The sequence below is a fragment of the Panthera leo genome, chromosome C1 (genome assembly GCF_018350215.1).
Source record: "Panthera leo isolate Ple1 chromosome C1, P.leo_Ple1_pat1.1, whole genome shotgun sequence".
NCBI classification, from domain to species: Eukaryota; Metazoa; Chordata; class Mammalia; order Carnivora; family Felidae; genus Panthera; species Panthera leo.
This window is the reverse complement of record NC_056686.1, coordinates 48,480,741-48,496,496: the sequence shown is the minus strand read 5'-3', so window position 1 is coordinate 48,496,496 and position 15,756 is coordinate 48,480,741. Positions and strand designations below refer to the sequence as shown.

At 42.0% G+C, this 15,756-nt stretch overlaps 1 protein-coding gene and 1 long non-coding RNA gene across 2 annotated transcripts in view; one reads left to right on the top strand and one right to left on the bottom strand.

The window, feature by feature from the left end:
• Positions 1-9,452, top strand: part of LOC122227418 (cytochrome P450 2J2) — a 29,625-nt gene extending 20,173 nt beyond the window's left edge. Inside the window, exons 7-9 of the mRNA XM_042951882.1 lie at positions 2,324-2,511; positions 5,341-5,479; positions 9,268-9,452. Coding sequence (XP_042807816.1) covers positions 2,324-2,511; positions 5,341-5,479; positions 9,268-9,446 — 506 coding nt within the window. The 3' untranslated portion in view covers positions 9,447-9,452. The remainder of the gene's footprint in view (positions 1-2,323; positions 2,512-5,340; positions 5,480-9,267) is intronic.
• LOC122227419 lies at positions 2,524-9,452 on the bottom strand. Its single transcript, XR_006206025.1, has 3 exons — positions 9,347-9,452; positions 4,958-5,063; positions 2,524-2,955 (listed from the first exon to the last, which is right to left on the bottom strand). It is a non-coding gene; the product is annotated as an uncharacterized LOC122227419 (long non-coding RNA).
• Positions 9,453-15,756: the final 6,304 nt, after the last annotated feature.

Sequence of the window (15,756 nt, the reverse complement as noted above, 5' to 3'; positions counted from 1 at the left end):
TCAAGCTTGCTGTTCCCTCTCATCTGCTTCCCCATTTTCTCTACATGGTAAATCACCAGGTGTGCCTGAAGAATCTGCTCAAATACAATCTCCTCTAAGATGCTTCCCCACTCTAATAGGAAACTCCTTACTCTAGAGATGACTTTATTATTACTGGATTATTTTCCTCCTCTAGAGATGACCTAACACACCTCCATTACTATGTGATTGCACATTATTCATATGTCTTCCCCAAAGACTGTCATCCATTCAAAGGCAGTGACTGTTATAATCTTTTTTTTTTTTTTTTTTTTCTCTCCAGGACCCAGAGCAAATTTGAGCTGGAGAGATGGGATGCTAGGATACAGTTTTTCAAACTTTGGATAACAGTTTATTAACGGGATATAAAATCAATTTAGTGGATCAAGACCAACATTTTTTCCTAAAATAAAAATAAAGATCAGAATACTTCCCATGTACGAAGGATAAGATTGTTCATCAAACTTTATTTCTTTCCATATATTTACATAAAGTATGTTTTATGATTCATGATGTAAAATGCGTTTGGAACTCTGAATTACATTTTCTAAAAAGTTTAAAAGCTATCTCATTAGGATATAGAGTTGGCTTCTGTAATAGGGTCTCCAAAATAACAATAGCTTAAAATGATAGGGCACCTGGGTGGCTCAGTCAGTTGAGCATCCAACTTCAGCTCAGGTCATGATCTCACAGTCTGTGAGTTCAAGCTCAGAACCTGGAGGCTGCTTCAGGCTCTGTGTCTCCCTCTCTCTCTGCCCCTCCCCTACTTGCTCGCTCTCTCTCTCTTTCTCAAAAATAAATATTAAACAAAAATTTTAAATGATAGAAGTTTATAGCCATCTTCACAGCACCATTATTCACAATAGCCAAAAGGTAGAAACAACCCAAGTGTCTATCAATGGAAGAAAGGATGAATAAAATATGGAATACAATGCAATATTATTCATCCTTAAACAGGAAGGCATTTCTGACATGTGTTATAACACTGATGAACCTTGAAGACATTATGCTAAATTAAATAATACAGTCACGAAAAGACATATACTGTATAATTCCATTTCTATGAGGTTTCTAGGGTAGGCAAATTCATAGAAACAAAGTAGAATGGGGGTTGCCAGGAGTTAGAGTAGGAGAAAATGAGGAGTTATTGTTTAGTGGATGTACAGTTTCAGTTTCTCAAGGTAAAAAGTTCTGGAGATTGGTTGCACAATGTGAATATACATAACATTATTAAACTATACACTTAGATGTGGTTAGCATGGTAAATTTTAGGCCACATATATTTTACCATAATTTTCAAAACTCATTAAATGGTCAGGAAAAAAAGTTCTAGGGGTGCCTGGGTGGCTCAGTCAGTTGAGTGTCTGACTCTTGATTTCAGCTCAGGTCAAGATCCCAGGGTCATGGGATCAAGCCCCATGTTGGGCTCCACACTTAGCACAGAGCCATATATATATATATATATATATATATATATATATATATATATAAATATATATTTTAAAATAAATATTTATATTATATATTATAATATTTATAATATATATTTTAAAATAAAAAATATAAATATATTTTGTACAAATAAAATATATTTAAAAAATTCTTATTTCTGTCAAAATTAAAAAATCTAAGCTTGACTCAGCAGAGCACTTTGGGTTCTAAGCTTCTTCCAACATGTTGCTCTGTTGTATCTAGAATGATGGCCTTGTTTATACTCTTAAAGATGGCTCACCTTGAGGGCTGCCTTTCCACAAGTGGGAAGGGAAGAAGGAAACACCCTTCCTTTAAGGACATGTTTCAAGTACCAAACATTCCTTCTACATTATTCTATTGACCAGAACTTAATCACATGGTCACACTTACAAGGGAATCTGGGAAATGTAGTATGTAGCTGGGTAACCAGGCATCCAGCTAAAAATCTCTTATTGTAGAAAAAAAAAAAAAGGAAAACAGCTATATTGGGGCACAATTAGAAGCGTCTTTGATGTGTTGGGTGCTCACCTAAACCAGTTCGTGTAAATCTCAAGACGTCCTTAAGAGGAAGGTAGATTTATCCTTACTGGTAAGAAGAGAAAACAGGCTCACAGAGTTTAAGTAACTTGCAGTAGTAATGTTGTAGAGCAAGAGTTTGCAACCAGATTTGTCTAAAACCCAGGCCCACTTTCCACTCATATAGTTCCTGAGAAATCAGAGCCTATACAGCCTGCTATAGTTTTAGCCATTTTGATCCTGGATGCCATTCTTTAGTTTAATCAGGCTTAAGGAAAGTTGTGGAAGAGGAGAATAATAGAACCTTCTTTTCCAGAAAAAGTCCAAGCTGAGATCGACAGGGTGATTGGCCAGTCGCACATACCAAGCACAGCCGCTCGAGAGTCCATGCCCTACACCAATGCCTTCATCCATGAGGTGCAACGAATGGGAAACATCATCCCCCTGAATGTGCCCAGGGAAGTGATAGAGGATACCATGCTAGCTGGCTACTACCTGCCCAAGGTAACCAGGGACTCTCAGCCTCAGATCTTCAAACCCATCTTTTAGAGCTCTGAACTGGAAAGTGACTCATACTCTTGCCTTAGGGAATCACTTAAATGGGAAAGAGATATATTATACCTGAGATAATACTAGTTTTTTTCTCCATGTGTGATCTTTGGAACATTAATCCAATGAGACGTTAATAAGTATTAGGGAGGGGAAAGGGGATTCCTAGGTCAAATATGTTTAGGCAGAGACCGGCTTTTCTTTGCTGTGGGATGTCTCAGTGGGTTTTTTTATTTGTTTGTGTTTACTATGTAATGTGCATTATGCGTCTTTGTGGGGATACAGCAAGCAGAAGTTCTCAGACTTTGCCACGGAGCCCTTTTCTTTGCCTTTGTGGAGCTTCTCACAGTGCTAGGAACCTGCCAGACTTGGAAAATTCTGCTTCACAATCCTGGGGTTCTAGAATATTAAAATAGGAAGGGACATTTGAGACCACCTGGATCAATATCACATTAATGCTGGAGTACTTTTTCCAGCTTTTACTTACAGACCTGTCATGGGACTGCCTCACAAAGGAAACCAGTCCAGGTGTATGCAATATGAATTATTAGAAAAAGAGAGAAAGGAACCAATACTTATTAAGCAATGAGTATGTAACATGGGCTATATAGATTCTTTCAAAATGTTTTAATCAGTCTTCAAAATACCTATTATTCCCATTTTATAAATTGGAAAGTCGAGGCTCAGGAGTGATAAAGCTTGCATAAGATCTCTCAACTACAAAGTGACAAGAGTTGGGTTCCAGAACCAGATCGGTTTTGTTTCCCAGGCTCATCTTTTTTGTACTACACCATGTTCTCTCCACAGGAGTTGCCTTACTTGGACTTTAAAAGAGTCTCCCTGCAAGTGTTCTCAGTTGGCCCCTGTTAAATTCCTGTCCTCACAAAGGAAATTCTGTTCTCCCTCTGCCCACCAGTCTTAAGATCTAGGCAGACAGCTCTCCTCTGCCCTCTGGTGTCGTCTCTGCACATTGCACATTTACAGTTCCTTTGCTTTCTCAGGGTGTAGGTCGGCTTCTGTGGATCCATTCCAGTTTGTCTAGATCCCTCTGTGTGTGTCTTACCGGCAACTTCTCTCAATAGGCAGAACCAGGGGAGCTTACCTATTCCTGTCCTATTCCTACGGCTGTTTCCATTCACTGTTTTCTTATTGATAGACATCTCGTGGGTGAAGGCTTAAGTCTAAATTATTTCACAGGTGCGGTTTGCATTTTTCTAGCAATTCATTTAGCTCCACAGACTCATTCTACCACTGGCTTTAAAGATCAGCTTTAATAAAGATCCTGGGAACTGAGAGATCTTAGTGACTATATCTTGTAGAGGCCAGGAGCCATGCCTTTGACATGAACTAGACCTTGTACAGATCGCGGCTTTACCTCTTCCCACTGCGTAACTGTGGGCATATCACTTAACCTCTCAGAGCTAAGACTTATCTATCTGTAAAATGCCATTTAAAACTACTTCATGGTTGGAGAGAAAATGAGGTCATGCATGTAGTGTTTAGTGTAGAAAGTGCTCAAAATAGCAGTGATTTACTAACTTAACAAATATCCAGTAAGCATCTAAAAGGCTCCCACCTGGGAAAACAACTCTGAACAAAATAATCATGCAAGTATATACTTACAAACCACGGAAACTGCCCAGAGGGGAGAACCCACTGGTTTCCATAAAGATACAGGCCAGCTGGAATGGGGAGGAGGGGCACGAGTGGTCTGAGAGGGCTTTCAAAGGGAAGTGGTGTGTGAGCTGAGGATTAACGAGTGATGGAGAGTTAGCTCAGTGACAAAGTAGGGAGGAAGGGCATCCAGGCAAGGAGAACAGCTTATAAAAAGGCCTAGAAATGAGTGGGAACATAGCATGTTTGGGAAGCTGAAAGGCGGCGTCTGGAGTGCAAGTGCAGGAAGAAGGAGAGTGGTCCAGACAGGGGTCAGGAGATGGGTCTCTCCCCTAAGGGTGATGGGAAGCCAGTGAAGGGTGTTCAAGGTGTGGGTGGGCGGCTGGGGGTTGGCATCATTCTATCATGTCCAAAGCTCACTCTGCTTTTAGAGCGTGGAGCAGATTGAAAGGGGAGAGAGGCCACGGGCATGGTGGGCAGCTCTTACAAGACTGTAGGCAAGGCAGCTGGTAGCCTGGATCACAGGCGGGGGTGGACACAGAATGGAAGTGACAGAACCAAGAGACATTTAAAGTAAAAATGAGCTGCCTCACTAAAGGATTGGATGAAGGCAGAATGAGGGAAAGGGAGACAACACAGAGGACTTCTCGTTTCTCGTTGTGTCCTTCGATGAATAGCGGTTCCCTTCACTGGGGGACCTGATCCTATTATTAAGCCTTCTGTGGAGTATACCAGACACTAAAGGGAAGAGAATGGGAAAAAGAGAGATGCATGGGGTATCTTTTACCTGGGTAGAGCTGCCAGAGTTATCACTTCGCTGAGCGGCTGGGTTGATTTGGGTATGGTACTGACTAGCTAGCTGTTGCATTATTCTCTCTGGTGTAGACATGTCCCTGTAGAAAGATCCATTCTGCAGTCAGTAGAAGCTACACTTCTCTGATAAAATTCCCTGCAAGCCCATCATTTTAAGCTATACCATTGCAAAGAGCAGGGTGGCTGGGGGGGTGGGGGGGCTGGGTAGGGGTTAGGCTCAGAAGACAGTGAGTTGGGGAGTGTGAGGGAATCTGGGGTGTGGTCAAGCCCTGGCATGGGAGTCAGGTGACTGCTGCACTTCTGAGTACACGTGTTGCATGGGTCAAGCCTCGCCTGAGTGTTTTCTGCCTTTTCTAGGGAACCGTGATCGTTACCAATCTGACTGCACTGCACAGGGACCCAACAGAATGGGCCACCCCCGACAGGTTCAATCCGGAGCATTTTCTGGAGAATGGACAGTTTAAGAAAAGGGAATACTTTCTGCCTTTCTCAGTAGGTGAGTTGTGACAAAAGGAGTGTGAGAATCCACAGTCCCTCTTTTGGCCCTTCCCTACCCTTTTCCCCGTCATGCTTGGCTTTTTGAAGGTTTCCAGATAGCCCTGTTCAGCGTGACTCCCCTCCTGCTGTTCTCCACACCTGTGGATTCCTTACTTCCTCAGACCTTGCTTGCATCTGGAGGTTTTAGCTTTACTTTGTTCTGTTCCCCAGAACACTGGGGACAGAGATTCAGTCCCCATCTCTCGCTCACAACGAAGGTTGGATATTTGCTATCTCTATAGAGGTTTTAAATGTCTCAAGTTCTTTTTAAAAGCCACCCACTCACATAGAGCTAGAGGCAATTTATAAAAATAGGATGGGGGTGGGGCAAGGAAAGGGGCTACTTGTTTATCATTATGGCCATCAGGAATGACTCTGGATGCCACTGTCCTAACTAGGTGGGATTCTACCCTAAGAGGCGCTTTTGATTTTTACAATTTTAATTACCCTTTAAAAATCTGGCTAATACATTTATATGGTACAAAGCTTGTAAAGTACAAAAGAGGATGTAGTGAAAACTCTCACATGTTTCTAAGCCAGCCAGTTCCAAAAGGGTGTTTTAATTCTTAACATTGTAAAAAAGGAATAACAAAAATTCTTAGAATATTCCAGGTATTGAGTTAGGGTATGTTGCTTAGATTTTTTTCAAGTAATTCCCCGATTCCTGAATTCTATAAAGATTTCTTGGGCATCTATTACGTGTCAAGCATCAACTCTGAGGATTTGACAATGAATGAAGTGGAAAAGAAAAAAAAAAAAACTGCTCTCATTAGCATGTGCTCTGGTGTAACATTGCAGGGTTCACATTACTAGAACCACTTCAAAGATAAAGAGACTGAGGCTTAGAAGGGTAACTTAGATGATCTAAAGTCATCAAATTCATGTGGCAGAGCTAGAACTCAGTGTTAACCAGATTTATCAAAAACTAAAGCCTGTGTTCTTCTTAGCACTGTCTCCTAAACATACACATATATGAACGTATATATAATAATATAGTTATATTATTTAGTTATATACATATAACTAAATGCTACACGGAGCCCATACTGTGGAATGCACGATAGTCTGCTTATCATTAACTTAAAAATAAATACAGATTGCTTTTCTGATCCAATATCCTTTTGCTGTTGATGACACTAGGGCTCAGAAGGGGAGGAACTGGAATTTGAACCCATGTGATAAGACCTGAAGTCCAAGGTGCAGCACCGCCCTGAGTGTTATCTGGGCTGATTTCTGATTAGAGCTTCTTTGTCTTTCTTCACCTGATTCCAAGTCATCTTTGCTCACATTGGACAAATCCCTCCCTGATGGGAAAGCTGCTGTGAGATATAGGAATACCTTCCAGTCTTCTGTCTACAGTAACTTCAAGTTTTATATTTCAGTACCAAGTCCCAGCCGTCTATTTCAAGGATTGGATTATAATTATTTTTGCCTCACTGGTGCTTTGCTATTGAGAATTTTATCACACCCTCTTAATTACAGACTTCATTTGCAAGCACATTATCTCATTTAATCTTTGCAGCCACCCAGTTATTAATAACTAGGAAAGCGATCAGTATTTCCTTTCTTCATATAAGGAAACTAAGAATAAGAGAGTGGTTTCTTATCCAAGGAATGAGGCAGAACAGGGCCTACGAGTTAAGGTTTTATACTTCTCATCTACTGGTGTCTTTAGCACAACTAGAATATAACTCTCTTCCCCCTTCAAGTCCCTTTCACTTTGATTCAGAGTTCATTCCACAGGTGTCAGCATACGTACGCATAACAAACAGTCCACAAACGCAGTGGCTCAAAATGATAAGTTATTAAAACAATATTAGTGCTTACAAATCTACACTTCAGTTAGGGAGTTCTGGTCTTAGGTGGGTGTGTTTATGTGTTTGGGAGGTCAGCTGGCTGAAAGGCTGATCTGGGACCTCAGCTGCAACCACAGGGCTTTCCATGTTACCTCTCATTCTCTGTCAAGCTAGCCTGAGTTTGTTTACATGGTAGCCATAAGATCCCAAGGAGGAGAATGGGTGGAGCTAGAGAGTGTAATGCTAAGCGAAATAAGTCAGAGAAAGACAAATACCATATTTCACTCATAGGTGGAATTTAAGAAACAAAGCAAACCAGCAAAGGAAAAAAAAAAGAAGAGAGAAAGACAAACCAAGAAACAGACTCTTAACTGTAGAGAACAAACTGAGGGTTACCAGAGGGGAGGTGGGTGGGGGATGGGTGAAAAAGTGATGGGGATTAAGGAGTGCACCTGTTGTGAGGAGCACTGAGGAATGAATAGAACTGTTGGAGCACTATGGTGTACTCCTGAAACTAATATAACACTGTATGCTATCTATCCTGCAATTAAAATAAACAGCTTTGTAAAAAAAAAAAAAAAATGCCAGTCATAGAAGTTGAAGCATCACTTGCATGTCAGCCAAATGTAACAGCTAACACTCAACTGGTCCTTTTGCAATAAAGGGCACTATCGGGACCACTGGCAAAACCTGACTGGGGATCTCAGGAGGAAATGGTGGTGATGCATCAGTGTTTCCTTGAGTTGGTGGTTATATTGTAGTTATGTCGGAGAATGTCCCTGTTTGTAGGAAACACGTAACTAAAGAGTTCACAGGTAATGTAGACAGTGTATGCTCAGATAACTTGGGAGAAACAAGCTCTTTGTATTATTTTTGCAACTTTTCTGTACTTTGAAAGTGTTTCAGAATAAAAGGCATGATAGGGAAAGTATAACAGTAAATAAATAACTGTAACATACAGAAAGCTATCTTAATAATATTGCCACCCAAAATGTTTCACTTAAGAAGTATTTTCAATCATATTCTTCCAATTTTTGAGAATTAACCAGATGAAGTTAATGCTAAGCTCTTTCGCAGCTAGAATATTTATTATTATTATCCAGGTGATATGTTAAAATACTTTGTTTTGCTGTGTAAGTTATTGAATTCTTTGCTCTATTTGGATTCAGTATGTAGCCCACACAATATATAAAATAAGGTTCCCATCTTACGCACACACACTCTCTCTCTCACACACACACACACACACACACACACACACACACAGAAGTTTCCCTTGATAACTGAAGAGGTTAATTAGTCCCAAATCACAGGGCTAGAATTGGAGGAGTTGAATTGGCTCTCCCTTCTTCTGCTTCCAGGTCCTCCCTCACTAACAGGGATTGGGATGTGGCTAGGTTGGTGCCAAGTGTGAGCTAAGAGATCCAGCAAGGGCCCCACATCAGAAGCAAAAACCCCACCGGGGGAAAGACCACTGTATAGAAGACGGACTATTCAAGGAGGAAACCTGAGATAATTCCAATGCAGAGGGCCATCAATGGCCGTGAGGTCCCCAGTCATTAAGAAGGAAAACACGACATGGGGGACAGATGTCCTACATTTTAGAAAACCTGCTCTGACATTCACTGGCTTCTACTTTTCAACAGTTTTGTTATCTGCTAGTGTTGTTGTTTGCTGATTGATTTTGAAAAGTCTTCAGGCTACACATTCACCTTCTAGGTCAACCCAGGCCTCCCTCCTCTTCTGGTCCCTCACCCTGTACCTTCGCCCTGTGCGTCAGCTGCTTGACCCTTGAAAGCATTGGAGTCTGGCTGGCTATCAGATTAAAGGAGCCTCCATACGTAAAGCCGTGGGGCCTTCCAGCCCCTTCTCCTACTCAGGTTTTGCAAGAAGTAGATGTCAGCCCCACACTAGATGGGAAGATGACCTATCTTATGCTTTTGTCTTCCAGGAAAGCGGGTGTGCCTTGGAGAACAGTTGGCCAAGTCTGAGCTGTTTATCTTCCTCACTTCCCTTGTGCAAAAATTTACCTTCAGGGCCCCCGACAATGAGAAGTTGAGTCTGAAGTTCAGAATGGGCATCACAGTCTCCCCAGTCAGCCACCGCCTCTGTGCAGTCCCTCGGTCTTGAAGTTGTCAGGGAGTGACCCTGAGGGACGATCGGAGGAATTGGATTCAGGAAGCTCCATGCAAATCCCAGCTTTGCTGTCTCCTCTGATGGAGCCTTGAGCAGATCTTTTACGTTGTGAATGATTTACCCTTTTCATCCAGGAGATGAAAAGCAGATACTGGTTCCTGCTCTCAAGGAAGAACTATTACAAAAACCAGAGGGAGAATGGACTTTGATTCAGAAACCATAAAGCTTATCATAAAAGTTCTAGCTGAAATCTGCCTCTTTCTTGCCAGCTTCCTTAGACACGGATTTGCTTCTGGCCTGTGGAGGTAGCTCAGGTCAAAGTGGTGCCAAATGGTTGGTAAGAGTTAGAATGTGGACCCTGAGGCAGCCAGAGGCTAGCCACAAATGCGCTCACTCGTGGTAGCACTGTGCAAGCATTATCTTGCTCCGGCCTCAGAATGGCCCTCTGGCAAGTCAGCAGGGCAACTGTCACCCCCTATGTATAGGCGGGTTTCTAAGAAGCAGCAGTTTGTAAGGTTTACCTAAAGAAACACTACCTTGGCCTTGAACTCAGGAGCAAGCAGAGGGCGACCACTGTCAACTAAACCTGGGGAACAGGTTTGGGAAACAATGTGGAATTATCTTCTTTGAGGGTCACTCTTTGCCTCAATTCCTCTATCAGGCATTTATTCTCAAGCTGTTCACATTGGACTTAACTATGTGGTGGGTGTGAGTTTTCTTGCAAGTAGATGGGTCAGTTTTTGAATGGTAAGTATTACCAGCCTAAACTCAACTGAGCCCTGGTATAGTAGGGAACCAGAAATGCCAGGATCCTGCTCAACCCTTCTGTACGTATTTGCTGAAGGGAGACAATGGCCATAAAATGGAAGGCCGAGTAACACTCATGGTCCGTGGAGTTTTGATACCAACCCCAATGCAAACACACACAAAGCCACCTGGGAAACTGGACTAAACCACATAGAAGATCTTTTTCTCCCTAAGGTAGAGACTCTGTGTGCTTCTTCCTGCTATTTGGAACTTTGTTACCACCACTGAATCAAGCTCCTGTTACCCTGATGGATGACGAGAAACACATAGCTCAGGCATTACTGTTATGTTGCCCTGGCTGCCAGCTACCCAACCACCCGAGCTGTGCTCAGACCCTCCGACGTGAGCTGGACCTGAGCACATCCAGCAGCCGAACGAACGTAGATGCATGAGTGATCCCAGCTGAGACAAGAGTTGCCCAACTGAACTCAGCCTAAACCGCTCACCTTAGATTTGTGAGTTAAACGGTTGTTTGAAGCCACTATGTTTTCAGCTGTATTGTTATACGACAATAGTTAACGAATACATTCCTACAGGGCAGGAACAGTATCCGTCTGGTTTAAGAACAGTGCCCTGAACATGATAGGGCTCAATAGTGAATTAATGGATAAAATAAGGTAGAATAATTGTGGGCTAATGTTAGATTGGACCAATCGCTCCAAATCAGATCTCTGCCGCTGCGCCTCTGTCCTTGTCACCTCATTCTAATGACCTGTTTCTCAGTCCTGATGCCAACTTCTGTTATAATCCTTTAGGAACACAGTGAAGGAGTACAGGTTTGTTCTGACCTCACTGTTTCCTTCCATTTCCCAGGTGGCTTTCTGGAATGGGGCCACCTATCCCTCTTCCCCAGGCTTAGTTCTCAAGAACAGGCTGATGTCCCTGGATGGGTATTTTGTACTGTCTGGTTCACACTGTGTTTCTGTGCATTCACCGTGAGCTATGTGTTCTGCTCTGAAAAGCTAAGAACTTTTCCCTGTGCTTTTGAAGCAGATAAGAAATGAAATTAAGCAAGAATAAAGGGTCAAATGCAACGGGTCACTTTCAGGGGCTGGCACAGAATCTCTGATGATGCCTGTTGCAACAGTCAGGGTCAGAAGAGAGGCTTCTCTTAGCCCCAGTACATGAAAGGTCCAAAGATATCACAGGGCTCTTGTCATATATATAACAACATTAAAAGATGTGGGTGGGGTGGGGGAGTATAGCATGGAGAGTCAGGTGACTGGGGGCCAGGCCTGAATTCAGTTCTGAGTTTTACCATTTATTCACTTTTGCTTGTGAATTAAACAGGCTACTTTATCTTCCTGAATTCACATCCTAATCTGCAAAATAGAATTAAATAACACCTGCTGTGGTAAATTATGAGACTGGTCAAAAGACCCACTATCCCTCTCTGGGTTGCCTTTCTTTGTGGTGCTCTTTCCACGGGACTTTTTTATATAATCACCCTGATACATCCAAGAATGGCCATGACATTCGCTCAGTAAAATGAGAGCACAAGTTCCACAAGTTCAACATGTTTCTTTTTTCTCTGCCATGAGACCAGCAATGTCCCAGATAAGGGTCTGCAGCCTACATCCAGGTGACAAAGACAGAAAGCAGAGTCCTAGCTGATTCAAGATGGACACGAGATATGACAAACCTATTTTGTTGTGAGCCACTAAGACTTTGGGATTATTAGTTATGCAGCATAAGTTATCCTAAACTGACAGACACATCAGCATTTTAATTGTGAGGACCATATAGATTTATGTTTGTAGTTACTGTGAACACCAAATATATGTGTGTCTCTATATATACATAATATATAAAATGTTACTTTAATACATATTAAATACTTAAACACAAATTTATATATTACATATAGTGTATATCGTATATATTATATTAAACAAAGTAACAGTGTATTGGGCATATAATAAATTGTGGTTGCAATGCTATTATAGTTATTTCAGACAAAACATTTTTGTTATTTCTACGCCTTTTTTTCTAGACAATTTGATCTTTTCCTCACTGGAGTCACAGAACAATATGTTCCCCCTACTGACTCCAGGGTCAGCATAGGCTCTTTCGCAGGGCTGCTGCATGGTGAAACCCCAGGTGCTACCACTGGCTGTCCTCCCCTCGTAGTGAGTGGCATCCTCTGGAGTTGGACTGTGGATAGCCACGGGTAGGGGCCTGCTCCTTGGCCGGGCGGGCGTAGGATAATTTTTGTGATCAGAAAGCTACTCACCTCATCAACCATGTCTCTCCGTATTTCTGCCAAACTAGTGAGCTCCTATCAATTCCCTAGACAGGTTAGGTCCTCTGTCATTTTCACGTCTTTATATAAGCTATTTTTTTCTATAAGAAGTCTCTCATCACACGTGGCATACCTAGCCCTACATGTCAGCTCTTCAATGACATTTTTCTTGACTCTCAGCTGGTTGGTTGCTTCCTCCTTCATTCTCTGAGAGTTTTATTCCAAAGCTTTAAAGTCCTATATCCATGTAATCTCTCCCAGTTACCCTGAGCTTTTTGGGGGTGCCTGTGCCTGAGTTTTGGTGCATAAAGGAGATGCTCGGTAAATGTTTGTTGGACCTATGGGCTGGGGGTGAGCCACCAAGTGACTACGGCAGAACAGAAGCTTTAAAGGTGCAGGGTGGCAAGCATTTCCTGCTGCTGTGCAAGAAGCCTCTTAGTTCTATGTGCCTCAAGTTCACAGTCAGAGACTGCATACTAAGGTCCCTGCTACTTCCAGAATCCTGATTTGTGGGGAGAAGAACTTCCGAAATGGCAAATCAAGGACCTCCAAAAGCCACTCCTCTATAAAAGCAACAAGCAAAGTAGCAAAAGTTGTCAGAGTCAGCATTTCTGGAACCCTGAAAAGTAACCAAAGTCTTGCAACAATCTGAGCATTTGTTTAAGGCAGAAAAAATAAAAATAAAAGAGCTGGGTCTCAATCAGAACGGCAAGCGCTGTGGCATGTGAACCTGCCCTATTCCTGCTCTCTTCTCCCCAGCTCTGCAGTCTCCTTGAAAAGCAGCAGCCTCCCAACTATGGAGGTGAGACAGCCAAGTGCCAAGCAACCACTGGAGGGAGCGGGGTAGGGGTGGGGTGGGGAGGGTGGGCAGCTGGAGCAGCCCGAAGGCACCGTGCCCAAACAGCGGTCGCTACCTGACCTGTCTGGCAGTTCCTTGAAAAACCCCATTTTCAGGGCATATCTTTTTTTGACCTGACTCAAAGTTCAGTCTGTGTGAACCACACCATAAGGCATTCGTTTAAAACAAAAATCGGTAACAATTGTACCACACTGTGGTCACCCCAGGTGGCAATACCCAATGGTGCTAAGGAGAGGATGAAAAGGGAAAACCCGGGAAGGAGATGTCCATGGGGCTTCCAACAGTTCTGGCATATTTCTGGGAATCTAAATGGCCAGGTACATGGAAGGACCGTGTGTGTGGCCAGGAAGGACCTGGCAAGGCCCAGATCTCTCACTCTGGCCAAGCCTGAGGCTCACAGGAGGAAAGCAGGAAATGAAGGCTAAGACAGAGTTGTGAAGTACCTGCTAGAGTGTCAGATGTAACCTGACTCCTATGCAGAGCCCTGAGAGGCTTCAAGGCATTTAAGGAAACTTCTGTCCACAGGGTAGCTGGACTCAGTGCTAACAGAGGAGAATGCCCACCGGCTGCCCTTAAGGAGGAACAGAAATTTTACAGAATCAGCCCCAGAAAGTCACCAGACAACAAGCAACAAAAATAACAACAGCAATAATAACAGACCTGGGTGGTTCCTGATCTCCAGAGTCTCCTCATTATACCATTTAAAATGTCAAATTTTTAACAAACAAGTTATAAACCACGTAAAGAAACAGGAAACTATGGCTGACACACAGGATCCAGAGCAAACAACAGAAACTCCCTGAGGATGTCCAGACAGTGGATTTATGAAACAAAAAAAACTTAAGATGAGTTATTTTTAACAGCTTTAAATTATTAATAAATTCTAATATTTATTTCAGTTTAAAAGACTTTAATGTGAGATATTTTTGCACATATTTTTGGTGTGCAACTTGTCTTTGTATGTAAGTATGCACTGTGAAAAAAATCACCACAATCAAGCTACATAACTTATCCATCCTCTTTATAGTTAACCTTGTGTGTGTGTGGCGGGGAGGGGGGGGAGGTGGTGGTGGTGGTGGTGAAGATCTATCCTCCTAGAAAATGTCAAGTACAAAATGCAGTAGTGTTAACTATCATCACCACGATGAACATTAGATCTCCAGAACTTTTCACCCCACATAACTGAACCTTTTTGTACACTTTAATGAACATCTCCCCATTTCCCACACCCCCCAGCCCCTGGCAACCACAATTTTACCCTGTGCATTTATGAGTTCGGCTTCTTAGATTTCACATTTAAGTGAGATCATGCAGTATTTCTCTTTGTCTGTCTGTCCTACTTCACTTACCATGTCCTCCAGGTTCACCCTTGTTGCAAATGGCAGTGTTTCCTTCTTTTTCAAAGGTTGAAAAATACTCCTGATTTCTTCTTATTGCCACATCAGAGGACTGTCTTCCATTTCTAATATCCCCTTACTTTTTAGCCTGCCCTATTATTTATTATGGATAGCACACAGTCTTGCTTTTTTTTTTTTTAATCCATTCAGCGTCTGTATCTTTTGATTGAAAAGTTTAATCAATTTTTATCTAAAATATTGATACAGAAGAATTTATTACCATTTTGTTAACTGATTTGTTTGTTTTGTAGCTCTTTTCATCTTCTCTCCTGCTATCCTCCTTTATGGTTTTTTTTTTTTTTTTTTTTTTTTTTTTTTCCCTATGGATAGGCTTTTATTCTTTGCTCATTTTCTTTTGTGTAACTTCTGTAAGTATTTTCTATGTAGTTAATGTGGGGCTTACATAAACTGTGGTTATAACAATCTATTTCAAGTGGGTAACTTCATGTATAAACAAATCTCTACACTTTTACCGCTCCTCCTCCCCCCATTATATACTAATGATGTCACAGTCAACAACTATTTATATTGTGTATGCATCAACATCATTTATAGTTGCTGTGAATAATCTCATCATTTACTCACCACTATAATAGTAACACAGTATTCTGTTTTTGTCTATATTTACCTTGGCCAGTGAGTTTCATACCTCCTTATGTTCTTGTGTTGTTGCTATTTAGCATTCTTTCATTCAACTTGAAGAATCCCCTTTAGTATTTTTTTTTGAGAGTGAGCCCAAGCACATGATGGAGGAGGGGCAGGGGGTGAGGGGGAGAGAGAATCTAAAGCAAACTGCATGCTCCACCCTGAGCCTGACCCTCACTAGGTCATGACCTGACCTGAAATCAAGAGTCTGACACTTAACCCACTGAGCCACCCAGGCCACCCCCTCTCCCTTTAGTAATTCTTGTCAGGCAGGTCTAGCAGTAATGAATTCCTTCAGCTTTTGTTTATCTAAGAGTCTTTACCTCCTTTTTATTTTTGAAGGACATGTATGTC